At 34.4% G+C, this 13,928-nt stretch overlaps 3 protein-coding genes across 3 annotated transcripts; 2 read left to right on the top strand and 1 right to left on the bottom strand.

Moving 5' to 3' along the window:
• Nucleotides 1–97: 97 nt before the first annotated feature.
• Nucleotides 98–1,180, top strand: LOC106410136 (RING-H2 finger protein ATL29). The gene has a single exon (XM_013850624.3). The coding sequence runs from the start codon at nt 99–101 to the stop codon at nt 990–992; it is 894 nt and encodes a 297-aa protein (XP_013706078.1). The 5' UTR covers nt 98; the 3' UTR covers nt 993–1,180.
• A 379-nt stretch (nt 1,181–1,559) lies between these two features.
• On the top strand, nt 1,560–3,914 carry LOC106407479 (putative pentatricopeptide repeat-containing protein At4g17915). The gene has a single exon (XM_013848347.3). The coding sequence runs from the start codon at nt 1,791–1,793 to the stop codon at nt 3,180–3,182; it is 1,392 nt and encodes a 463-aa protein (XP_013703801.1). The 5' UTR covers nt 1,560–1,790; the 3' UTR covers nt 3,183–3,914.
• Nucleotides 3,915–5,826: 1,912 nt separating this feature from the next.
• BNAC07G34900D (protein RGF1 INDUCIBLE TRANSCRIPTION FACTOR 1) lies at nt 5,827–8,081 on the bottom strand. Its single transcript, XM_013852336.3, has 4 exons — nt 7,801–8,081; nt 7,120–7,317; nt 6,817–7,035; nt 5,827–6,405 (listed from the first exon to the last, which is right to left on the bottom strand). Exons 1-4 carry the CDS (start codon nt 7,861–7,863, stop codon nt 6,241–6,243), a joined length of 645 nt encoding a protein of 214 aa, XP_013707790.1. The 5' UTR covers nt 7,864–8,081; the 3' UTR covers nt 5,827–6,240.
• Nucleotides 8,082–13,928: the final 5,847 nt, after the last annotated feature.

Below are 13,928 nucleotides of genomic sequence, written 5' to 3'. Positions count from 1 at the left end.
AACAAATAAAATCTCCATGACTTTATTTTTCTAGCTCTATTGTTCTTCTCGTGTATGAAAATTCTCACGGCGGAGATAATCAATCTCCAGCCGCCATAATGCCGACAATTCCTTCACCTTTACCGCCACAAGAACATTACGTGACACCACCTCTCACGGTGATCTTCACCGTAGTCTTTCTAATATTCATCTTTGTCGGTTTTTTCACTCTCTATTTCTGCAAATGTATTCTCGACACCATAATGCAAACCTGGCATATCCATCACAGTGGAGAAAGAGAAGTAACAGACAATCCCCTCCAGCCACCTGAAGCTCCTCCGGTCAATCCTGGCCTAGACCTTAGAATCATAAATTCGTTTCCTACTTTTCCTTATTTCTCCGTTAAAGATCTCCGGGAAGAGAAATACGGCCTCGAATGTGCCATTTGTCTACTTGAATTTGACGAAGATCACGTGCTACGTCTCTTGACAACTTGCTACCATGTGTTTCACCAAGAATGCATCGATCTTTGGTTCGAATCTCACAAAACTTGTCCTGTTTGTCGCCACGATCTTGATCCTCCTCCTCCCCCGGAAAACACCACCAATGTTCTATCTAACGTCGATGAGATGATCATCGATGTAATTCAAGAAACCAGCTACGACGGTGGCGATCAACATCATCATCATCAGACCACAACACCGATAGATACTGGGACGTCTTCAGGACAAAGCAGTTGCGTTAACAACGAAAGATCGAGAAAAGAACAAACATTGCCAGAAACATTCTCGAGATCGCATTCTACGGGACATTCAATAGTGAGAAACAAACCAGAGGAAGAAGATAAGTATACATTAAGATTACCAGAGCATGTCAAGATTAAGGTTACAAGAGGACATAGCCAAACAAAGAGTTGTGTGACTTTTGCAGAACTTGTTAGAAACAGAAGTTATGCTCATCGCCGGTTTGGTGAAGTCTCCAATCAAACGGTTGCTACACACTCGGGAGAGTAAAAGAACTTAAGAAATTATCAAAACCTTTTTTTTCTTGACAAAATAGTTCTTTTATTTTCTTCTTGTTGTATTGATTATATACTTCTTTTAGGTAGAACATAAACTTGAGATGCTTTAGTGTTTTTAGTGATTTATTAAAAAATCTTTTCAGAGTTTCAATAATAAGAACAGGCAAGTTATAGTGTAAATGCTAAAACAAACTTGAGTGATTATTGAACCTAGAGAAGAAAGCTAAAATATAATAAAATAAAATAAAATTAGAGTTGCAACATTGATCAAATGACATATATTGTAAAACTCACGTCTGAACATATACTGTATAATTTTTATGCATTTTATACTCTTTCGGATATTTTTTGCCCCCATAGTGAGCTTTCGATAGGGCAAAACCATCATTGATATGTATTAGTACCATAGTATGATTAGTATCTTTGGTCGAAATAATCTCTCTGTCCGTAAAAAATTGATTAATAAAATGTATAGTTGATAGGGAGTTATTTGACAAATAAATAATTTATGGGGTTATCTCAGTACAAACTTAGAAGTTGAAGACTGTTCTTGTAAAATCCATCTCAGACGCTGCGAAGGGGTTTTAGTTTCGAAATTTTACAGTTCTTTCTTCTCTTCCTCCGATAATCATCTTCTTCGCCGAGATCTACATCTCAAATTCCTAAACTTTCTCCATCTGCGAGCTACATTCGTGAAACCCTTTACTCTCCAAACCTCCAATGTCACGAACCCATCTCCAAATTCCCCTCCTTCTTCCACTATTCCTCTATGTTTAATCCCGAGTAGAGAATGGTTCTTGGGCTCGTCAAATTCACGGGACTATCAACAAGGCTCCTCAACATATGCGTTCATTCCCTCTGCAAATTCCGAAAAATCGAGAAAGCCGAAACCTTGATCACAGACGGAATCAGACTAGGCGTTTCTCCCGATGTCGTCACTTACAACACTTTGATCACCGGGTACTGCCGTTTCGTCGGAATCGAAGAAGCTTACGCCGTCACTCGCCGTATGAGAGACGCCGGGATTAGACCCGACGTCGCTACGTATAACTCCCTAATCGCTGGAGCCGCGAGACGGCTGATGCTGGATCGTGTCCTCTACCTGTTCGACGAAATGCTCGAGTGGGGTTTGTACCCTGACTTGTGGAGTTACAACACTTTGATGTGTTGTTACTTCAAGCTAGGGAAGCAAGACGAAGCCTTTCGTGTTCTTTACAAGGATCTTCGCCTCGCGGGGCTTAGTCCCGGTCCTGATACTTACAATGTGCTGCTTGATGCTCTTTGCAAGTGTGGTTATGTAGACGATGCTCTTGAGATGTTTAGAGAGATGCAGAGTAGGTTTAAGCCAGGGTTAATGACTTATAACATTCTTATCAACGGGCTTTGTAAAGCCAGGAGGGTCGGTACTGCGAAATGGATGTTGACAGAGCTTAAGAGATCGGGTTACACTCCTAATGCAGTTACTTACACGACGATATTAAAGCTGTATTTCAAGACTAGGAGGATTAGAAGAGGGCTTGAGTTGTTTCTAGAGATGAAAAGAGAAGGGTATACTTATGATGGGTACGCTTATTTCGCGGTTGTTAGTGCTTTGGTTAAGACAGGGAAGACGAAAGAGGCGTTTGAGTATATGCAGGAGCTGGTTAGGAACGGTAGGAGACACGACATTGTTTCGTATAATACGTTGTTGAATCTGTATTTTAGAGAAGGGGATTTGGATGCGGTGGATGATTTGTTGGGGGAGATAGAGAGGAAAGGAATGAAAGCTGATGAGTATACGCACACGATCATAGTCAACGGTTTGTTGAGGACGGGACAGACGAGGAGAGCAGAGAAGCATTTTGTAAGTATGGGAGAGATGGGGATTGGGTTGAATCTCGTGACGTGTAACTGTTTGGTTGATGGGTTGTGTAAAGCGGGTCATGTGGACCGTGCGTTGAGATTGTTTGAGTCGATGGAAGTGAAAGATGAGTATACGTATACTTGTGTTGTGCATAATCTCTGTAAAGAAACGAGGTTTGTATGTGCTTCCAAGCTGCTTTTGTCGTGTTACAGTAAAGGAATCAAGATTCCGTCGTCTGCGAGACGAGCTGTTTTGTCGGGTTTAAGGATGTCGGGGTGTTATGGTGAAGCGAGAATGGCTAAAGCCAAAATGAAACTGGCTCAGGTTGGGGATTCCTGACGATCTTTACATACAATGACACAAGTTTTGAAGTGTATGTAATGTACTTGTTATGTATCAGTGCATGAAATGAAACAAAGACTGATTCTTTACATAAAGTCAGATTTTTAGCACATGGAAGAGTAAAATCTTGGCTGTTTATGTGAAGTAAAAGGATCTGTCTGCAGTGGGGTTGTGAGCTCCAGGAAGAAGTCTTTTGCTAGGGGATCTGTTACCTGAAAGCCAAGGTAATGATCAAGGAGACGATGATGAAGTTACTAACTCAAGTGTGGAGATAAGTCTGAGAGACCAAGTATGGTTGGAGTGGAAAAAACTCAGGTTAAGGCAAGGTAGACTGATGAGAGAGGTTCACACAAAAGGAGAAGCTACTTGGAAAGATAAGTGGCGGGTCTTGTGAGTTCAGTAATGTGTGTTGAGGTTGGAGCTCTAAGGACAGCAAAAGATAATTCTTAAATGGAAACAGATTTGTATTGGAAGATTCGTGCAACAGAAAGCCAATTACATTTCATCCCCTGATGCGCTACTTGTAACAGATTTACTTGCGGATCAGAACAAAAGCTACACTCGAGAACTTTTGAGCAAGTAAATTTCCACACAAGTTCAAGAAGAAACGTTATCATGTACTTATCCCTTGTTTTGACTTGTGAAATTGTTATTGTACCTCTTTATTGGATAAAAGAAACAAATACACATCGTTTGGCTAAGCCCACATGTGTAAAAATATCTCCTCAATAGCTTCTCTGTGTCCCGTATTAACCCCTATTACGAAGACGTTGTTTCTTCTATGGGTTTGTTGAGCTTTTGAGTAGCCCTATTCTCTGATAAACATAGCTTTGGTTGCCGGTTTCTAACAGATCTCACAAGCTAAACACAACATTTTTTTGGTTTCTCCCAAGTCTCGACCCGTACTAGAGAGTGTTAAACGGGAATATGGTTTGATTCCGACAGCAGCAGATAAAAAGTGGTTGATATAACAAAACTGATAGAGGGGACAAAATATTTGACCCGGAGAACCGAACCAAAACTAGCTTAAAAAGTTGTACCGAACCGAAACTTGTATAATATTTGAACCGGTTCAAAACTTTGCTATCTGAAGAACCAGATCCGAATCCGACGTGAATCATTATATTTCGGATATCCGAAAATACCCGAATCGTATTAATTATATTTAGATCTAGTATTAAAAAATATTTGAAGTACTTAAAATTATTCAAAATGCTTGAAAATAGCTAAAATACATATCCAAAAGTACTCAAAGCACTAGAAATAGCATAAATATCTTTTGGTTCCCCATACAAATATCTAAACTTTATCAATTTCCAAATGGTTCCATTATCAAAAAAGAAAGTTAAAAGAGAAAGCAAATTACACCTTCCCACCAAATGCTTTCCAACAGAGTGCCCCATGAGAATTAACAGTTTAATACACCATGTGCCGTATAATTTTTAAAATTGTATCTATTATATTTAGTGGCATATAATAACAAAACTAGGTTAAGCCCCGCGCCTTGCGCAGAATCAATATTATATATATAAATTATTTTATGTATTAAATATTTTTACATATTATGAAATAATAAATATATATTAAATAATTAAAATTCAGTAACTATTAAATATATAATTAAATTGATGCGAACATATAAATCAATTTTATTAATCCAAAAAATATTTTTTTTTATATTTGATAGGATATGTTATTAAATTTAAATGATACTAACATAGATAATATATTTTAGTATATTTTTAATATTAATGTCTATTAAATGATGATTTCTACTCATATAGTTTTTTTGATCATTTGTATCTTTAATAGGAAAAAATTTAAATTACTGATAACAAATTTTTCATTGTGGGATTAATAGTTTTATTAATTTATAATTTAAAAAAAAATAAGTTGTCAATGACGTTCAAAACTTTTATCAAAAAAATTGTTCAAAATAAATTTTGAAACTAAAATATTGTATTTTATATGGTTTATAGTTTAATTTAAAACGATATATATATTAATCTTAATAATTAATTAAATTAGACTTTTTAGTTATATAATTTTTGTAATCATTTGTATTTTGTCATAACAAAATTTTTAAACCATGGATCATAAAATTTGAATGTGAGATTTTTAACAGTTTTAGTAATTTATAGCCGTTTGTAAAAATTCAAAATATAACATATACATAAAAATCTAAATTTTTATTATATGATTAAAGGTTGTTTAATTTATTTAATAGTTTAAAATTAAACAAATATGATAGAAGATACACTATTTTTTATCAAATCTTTATTATTCAAAATCATTAATTGTCATATATATTTTAGCCACATTAGGCAATTCCGTAAATTTTATTTAAGGAAATAATAAAGTATATTAATGATGAATTTATTGTTAGTTTAATAAAAAACTTATTATATAATTAGATGGACCAACATATTTCTCTAATGATTTTAAGAATTATCCACAAAAAAAAATTGTAATGTTTCTGAGATAATATATAGGGGATAGTGGCTCCATTTATTTAGATAAGGACCATGCGTAATAATCCATCTTTCTAATTAAGTTCAAAACTCTTGCGATGAATCGTTCAAGCCAATAATTTCATACATTCGATAAAATGCTCAAAAAAAAAAAGACACACTATTAGGCATTTAAAAAACAAATGATTTTTGTAATTAACAGAAAAAATATACTTTTAGAAGTATAGAAAAACGGACGAATATAAAGGTGATAAGTCTCATCATTGTTTATTTGTTATTCCAGATCCATATATGCACCTAACCAAACTACATTTACACCATGTGCACAAAGCTATTTTTGTTTTATTCCCACTTTTACCCCCCCCCCCCTTAAAAGCCCTATATTTCCCTTTCTACCCCTTTTGCATCACATAAATATACAAAGCACATTACATATTCACAGACTTACCATCAGTAGAACAAAACCTATCTTAAGGCCTTTATTTTTTTTGCTAACACAAGCAAATAAGAGACCAAAGCTTATGTATTAGCTATACATTTCTGTGTAGTAATCTTTGCGTTTAACTCTTTTGTTTCTTCTTTTTTTATCCCATTGGAGATCGGTGAGGGATTCCCTTTCTTCGCTTGGCGATTCTGCAACTACTAGAAGCAGTAAGTGGAGGTGTTGATGGGCTGAAACTACCAGAATCCTCTGTCTCCATCAAAAGGTTCTTCCTCCCCTTTTCAAAGCCTCTAGATGATCCAGCAATCTTCATTTCAAAAACATAGAAAATTTAGAGTTTATCAGAGAATGATTAATGAGAAAGAGAGAGAATGCTCAAGAAAAAGACGACCCTTGTCAAAAGTTTTGATCTTTTCCTCGACAAGACTAAAGGACATGCTTGGGAAAGTTAGGTGAAACTATAAACAATCAATCAAAATTTGAAGGTGACCCATTTCACAAAGTTTTCATCTTTTTCCTTGGGCGGTTAAAAGGGAGTTGAATTTAACCCAAAGATGTTAGGTGAAACGGTAAGAAATCCATTAAATGTGAGAATTTTACTCGTTGATCTGCTGTTTTGAAACGTGTGAAGAGGGAAAACAAGCATAGACCCAATACCAAAGTTTCTTCCTTTTGACTTTAGTACAAAGGAAAAGTTGAAAACGTTGAAAATTAGTACCTTGCAGCCAAGAGAGCAGAAGCGGAAGCTATCATCAACGAGGCTACGATAGCAAACCTTGCAGGTATTGGTTACACCTTTCCCTGGCCTAGGCTGAGGCCTCTCGTTCAAGAAGACGACTTTAGCACTATTGATCACATAAGTTTGGATCCCAGATATATCAAGATACTTTTGTATCTCATTCACCCTTATAACATCATGATAAGATGATCTCCTTATCTGCCAAAAACCAATCAAAGACAGGTTCAAAACCCAAAACATATTGAAATCTTTAGATGAATCTACTTTTGAGTTATAACGGACCTGAATAGTGCGATGATCCTTGTGATGGGCAAGACAAAGAGAGCAAAGAGGGCCGTTGGTGCAGTCTAAGCAATACATATTGCATTCACTCTTATGAGAGTCTACATGAAACTTGCAGTGAGCAAAGAAATGCTCTTTAAGTAGAGGTTTCAGCCATGGTGGCCACCTGTTGTCTTCCTCCTCAGGTCCACCAGCTCCCTACACCCAAAAAAAAAAAAAAAATCAATTTTGATTATATATTTCAGAAATTAACATAAATATATGGTATATGATTAAACCTCTAGAGAACATTTCAACATAGCTCTTAAACCACCATTAAACTTCATAAAATCCTCATTTCAAATTCTTTGATATTAGTCTTGTATGATAAGTTTATAATCTGATTCTCTCTTTTTTTTCTTTAGAAAAGGAATCATAATAAACCCAGGAATGTTCTAGATTCGTGCTCACTAGTGCACTGGATTCTTTAAGATAAAAGCAATGTTAGGTACACGAAACAGAGCAAGAAACAGAGCACTTGGATGAAGAAGTTCAAACTTCTAAAGGTGAATACTTTTCGCCATTTTCGATTTTGAATTTTCCAAATTCGAATCAAATTCACAAACCCAGAAAACATAACACATTTGGGGAACATATAGAAACCAAAACGAAAATTCAGAAACAGAGTACTGTATGAAGTACCATGATTCTTCTGTTCTTAGGCTTGAATTCGCGGATTGTGTTCTCTTGATCCTCTATTGCCATTGTCGTGAGAGAACCCAATTGCAGGAAGAGAAAAAGGAGCGTCTTTTTCTAGTAAAGCTTGGAGCTTTTTCGAGAGAGAAAGAAATGGGTTTTAGAGAGAGAGAGAGAAGTTTTCTTGCAGAGAAGATTTAGAGAGAGAGAGGGAGAGTGAGTCTCTCTCTTATCTTAGCAAAGTCGACCAACCGAACCTCCTTCGCCTTTCCTTCTATTTTTTCAACTATATTCAAAAACTATTATTCTGTAATTACTTTATATTATTCCACTATAATCTATTTTCCATATCTTTTGCGATATTCTCTTAAAACAATATTTTATCAATTAGCCTACAGTTTTACCACTTTTTTTATTAAGTAGAAATATAAAAAATAAAGATATTTATTTGTTTTAAATGAACTTCTTAAACTTTGGTTATAATATCTGTATTTAAATATATTTACCCTATTGCTATGTATTTTTGTTTTCTGAAATATGTTTCTGTCACTATTGGACTTATCTTTAAATAGTCAGCATCCATTGTTTTATCTTACGTACTAGTTAATATTTTTTACGTTACACAGCTTTTACAGCACAACATTATTAATGGGTTATACACTAAGAATTTTTGTTGGGTTATACACTACGAAATATTTTTTATTTGGGAAAACCGAAAAGTTAGTTTTTCGTGTTAGATATTATAATAGCCAAGTGGACAAAACTATTGCTCCATTATTGTCGCTTGACATCTCATCTCTATCCTTTCTTTTACAATCCCATTGTATTTTTTTTTTTTTTTTTTTGAACACATACAATCCCGTTGTATGTTCTTTTGTTTGTTCTATCAGGTGGTCTCTCTAGTTCTCCCTCTTTTTCTTATTAATATTTTTTGAACAGGTTAAATACTAATCACTAAACCTTCAATCCAGATATAAAATATATTTTCTTATTAATTTTCTTGTAAGGAATCCTAAAGTTAGCTATAGATATATATTTTCTTATCAAATTAAAGATATACATATTTTGTTATGTCAGGTAATTTTTTGTTAAAATAGTGTAACCCATGCCTTTTTTCAAAAAAAAACAGTGCAACCCATCTCAATACATAACCAACAACAATATTATGTCTCCAGAATTTATTTTTATATCAATGATGACATATATTAAGTTATGTACGCAATGTTGTCAAACATGAAAATGGAGAGAGAGAAAAAAACAGATTGTGAACAAAAATACTGTAAAATCCTATAATCACAAAATATTTTCAAGTAGAATCGGGAAAAATATCCATAAATTTTGATTCAATTCGTTATTTATTTTGATTTGAACCGAAAACTCTGGATATTCATAAGTCTATGAAGCAAAATAAATATTAATATGCAATATCCGTAAGAAACAAAGCAACTCAAAAATACTAATATTTTAGAACAAATATTTGATTTGATCCATATACATATATGTACATATATTTAGAATTTTATATGCAACTTCTATAAATATTATTGTTATAGAAGTCTTACAATATTTTTTATTTATTAAAATTATTATATCAGTCATTAGAATTTTTAAAAGTAAAATTTGTTTTAATAAAATATTATTATTTTATGTTAATTCTAGTTTTTTTTATTTATATGAATTGAGTCGGATATCCGGTTAAATCTCTAAAAATTTTCAGATATCCGGAACACCGAATGTTTGGATAGCTATGGATCGAATCAGGATATTTGATCCATGCCCGCCTCTATTTCCGAAATTATGCAATTTTCACTTAGAATTGTGATGGAAATGTACGTATGTGCATAAGAATGAGTTGGAACAAGTGCGAACTGCAGCACTTTACTTTCTTCTTATTATTGGTGTATATGTGTATATAATAGGAGTATTTAAGTAAATAGTAGATGATATCAATAATTAGATTCCATTGTTATAGCTTTTAAAGCGAGCAATAAGCGGAGACAAGCTCATGAATTGAACAATAATAACCTAATCCATCTGTACTTGTGTAAGTTTATTAATATAATAATTAATAGAGTGGAAATTAATGCAGAAATTTAGGTCGGGTGATTATATCATAACACACCCTTTTGTTTTATTAGTGCTTGAGTTTGGTTGTTGTTCTTGTTCCAATTTAATTAGGTAATTAAGCATAGCAAAGTCAGTACTAACTGGTCCAATATGCATCACTTAAAAAGGAAATTCCATTTTAAACACATGCCTTTAGATTATAAATAATCATAAGTATGCTGTACACAGTACACAGCTAAATTTGTTTTATTGAATTGCTGTCATGTCTAATCTGATAGGAAAGACTAGTTTTGATAATAAACCAATATGTTCCCTAAACGTAAATATCATATTTGAATTCAAAATTAGATGAATATTTTTATTTTCTCCTTTTACATAATGAATTAAAACACCTTTTGTTTTATATTGGTATGTTATCGTAAGATTAAACTCGTTGCATTGTTAATTATACAAATATTGGCCCGATGATAAATCACTGAATCTTATAGTATGTCTCTAATTTACGTATAGCCGCGCCTTGCGCATAACAAATATTAGTTAAAGTTTTTTAAACATACACTATTATCTATTTTGCATTTTTACATATTATAAATAATAAATAATAGTTATATATTAAATAATTAAGAAGCAACTAACTAATACATATATGTTTATAAGTTTAAGAATATGTTCTGGAGGATTTAGAAACACAATCTGAAGGGCTCGGAAACACCTTCTGAATGGACACAAAACATTTTTTTTTTTCCAAAAACCCACCTAAAAGTGGACGGTTTAACCTAATCCAATTAATAACCGTATTTTTCCTTTTATTGCCATTGAGGCGTCTTACATTCCAAAAAAAATTCTTCATTGGAAGAAAAAAAAGGGGTGCTGAGCACTAAGCCTCCTGAGAATGAACAGAATGCAAGTGCGCCTGTCCATCAGAAGCTAAACCGAAATCTTTATTCTTGACCGAAACCGCAGTAGAGTTGGAAGAACCATCTCTCGTATCACTAGTTGCCAGAAGATAAAGCTGCTGTCTTATCTTCCTTCGAGCATGTTTTCTTGACATAGATGCCGAGGGCTCCGGATTGGAGGTGCCTACAGCGGCCAAACGAGCTCTTAAAATGCGCTGAGCTTCATAAATTAACTCCTCCTCTTCAGCAAATTTGGAATTGGTGACAGGAACAGATGATCTCGACTGAGAAGGAGGCTCTTTTGGTTTCGGTTTAGAACGACTCGTAACTTCAACCCAGACAAGCGAGGAGCACTTTTCAGCTCGCAAACCATGATGAATAGGTAGGCTTCTGGATCGAACTAATCTGCGAGCTTGAACATCATCTAGAGTATCTGCAGTGGACGAGAAACCCTCATCAACAGTAAGAGCTTTGGAGGACTGATCAGAAGCTGCTTGAACAACAGAGACATCCACTGCAAATTGTTCAAGCTGAAAATTACTGTTATCTTCCAACACATGAGAGGCAGCTAAGGCCTGACCACCAAGACCCCTCCTTTCATTCGGTGGCGAGATTACTGGAGAGGGACATCTCATTTTGAAATGGCCGAACTCCCCACAACCTGAGCATTTGGGAGGCATCTTGGGGAATTCTGTTGAAACAAGAACTGATTACCCTTCCTATCTGAGATTCTAACCGTAGACGGACGCGGTTTGTCGAGTTCAACAACAACACGCAGCTTTATAACTCCATTAGAATAGGGCTTCAGGTCTGAGAATTCGGAGTGCACAGGGAACCCCACAGCAGACGCTAGAGTGTTGAAACCAACCAAGGACCATAACTCTTTGGGAACTTTCCGGAACAGAACCCAAACTGGAGCATAAACCAGCTTCATTGAAGATAGGTTTATCGAAGGATACCAAGCAGCAACCGTGAACGAGCAATTGCCTGAGTGCCAAAATCCCACGTCTAATGCCCATTTCCTCGAAATGACACAGGGAATGTAAATGACATAGCTGAACTTTGAACGAAGCTTGACTGAAATCCGACCGTTCTTCCCCCAGATTGGGTTTAGATCATTAAAAACTTTCGCAGCTGAAGGGGGAGTCCCATGAAAAAAAGCCGCCAGATGGTCCTTCCAGAGATCTGAAGAAACCAGAGAAATCGAATCCGGTGCTAGAATGGAGGGAATACCGTCGTCTGAGATAGAAGGTGAAGCTACCTTTGAAAGAGGCTGAAAACTGGATTTAACCTTGTCTACCCAAAGCACGAGCTTTTCCTGAAGAGACGCCGGTGGCTGAATAGAATAACCCGCCTCTGCTTCGACAGGAGAAACCAGAGGAAGGACTGAAATTTCGGAAGGTGACGGAGAAGGTAAAAGATCGCGGCTGGCAGGAACTGGCTTGAGATCTGAGAAAGACTGGAGAAACAACAGATCTGGAGGCACAGGAGGAGGTGGAAGAATCGGAGAGGAGATTGCAAGAGACATGGCTGACTGACAAATGTTCTCGACGGAGAGCGAGAGGCGGCTCCGACGGTGGCTCTAGGGAGAAACCCTAATCGCCTTTAAAGTCGCCTTTAGGGAGAAACCCTAAACCCTCCCAATTCTTCTTACTCTTTCCGAATGGACACAAAACATGTTCAGAAGTGTTCAAAAATATGTTCAAAAGAGCTCAAAAACATGTTTTGAAGTGCTTAGAAATATGTTCTGAATGGCTCAAAAACATTATTTGAAGGGCTTGAAAACATTTTTTAAATGCTTCAAAAACAGATTTTAAAACATGTTGTTCTAAGTTCTGAAGGGATAGGAAACAGTTTATGCAGAGTCCGAAAACAAAGAGTTTTTAGAATTCCTCGAGTGGTGACTTGCAATTCCTCGAGTGAGCTCGAGTGTCATCACTAGAGAAAATCTAATAACTCGTTTTTCTAAATTATTACAATGGTCAGTGAATATGTCTCGATTCGCCTAGCCATATTAATATGTTAATATGGTCGGTAAAAATGTCAGTATTCGTCTGACCATATTTATATGTTAATATGGTCTATAAGAATGACTCGTCTGCAATCACTCGTTTTTCTCAATTCGTCTGACTATAATAATATATTAATATGTTCGGTTAATATGTCAGTATTCATAGGATTCAGGTAAAATCATGTTTAAACATTACAACTTTTTAAATGTGAGACATTTTAACAATTTTACTAACTTAAAATAATTTTTAAAATTCAAAATATAGTATATACAAAAAAATTAAAATTTTAAATTATATGGTGAATATGATTTTTTAAATTACTTTAATAGTATAAAATTAAACAAAAATGATGAAAGATATAAAGATTGTTACTAAATCTTTATTATTCAAAATTATTAATTATAATATATATTTTATTCATATTATGTAATTTCATAGCTTTTATTTAAAGAAAAATATAAAATATTATTTTGTGCATTACTAATTATGATTAGTTTAATAAAAATGTAATATATATTTAGATAGACCAATTTAATTTTTTAATATTTAAAAACATTTTAATGATGATACATGTTGTAGGTGAACAATTGTAATGTTTTTTAATAGATAAGAGATGTATAAATATAATTATCTAAAAGAATGACGACATATTATAGGAATGACGACAAGATGTATAAATATAATGTTCCAAAAAAAAAAAAAAGAATGACGACAAGAAAATAAATTAAAGGAAACATATATAGGCATTGTATAAACGTCATATGATAACAACTACTTTTTATTCATTAGTCATGCCGGATGGTAGATGGAGAAAGATGCCAAATTGTATTTCTCAATAGAAAAGTCGGAGAATATTTGATACAATCCATATATACAGAACTGAAATATTTAATAGTATGGATAATATCTGTAATAATTTTGAAAATTATGTGCAGTCATTTAAATAGGAACGCACAAGTCTTATTTACGTTTTATTGTCCATTGACTTCGAAAAAAGACGCCACTTGACTTCTCGATTTTGAAAAGCACAATCCACACGACACACGAATGAGATGATTGGCTGGGGACGTAGATGCTCAGTACAGTACAGCCAAAATTTAATCTACGACTATATATATCAATTAATCGAGTTTTGCTTTCATTAAAAAACTCACAGCAA

The sequence above is a fragment of the Brassica napus genome, chromosome C7 (genome assembly GCF_020379485.1).
Source record: "Brassica napus cultivar Da-Ae chromosome C7, Da-Ae, whole genome shotgun sequence".
Lineage (NCBI taxonomy): Eukaryota > Viridiplantae > Streptophyta > Magnoliopsida > Brassicales > Brassicaceae > Brassica > Brassica napus.
Note: the sequence above shows the minus strand (reverse complement) of the source record. Positions and strands in the feature narration are given on the sequence as shown.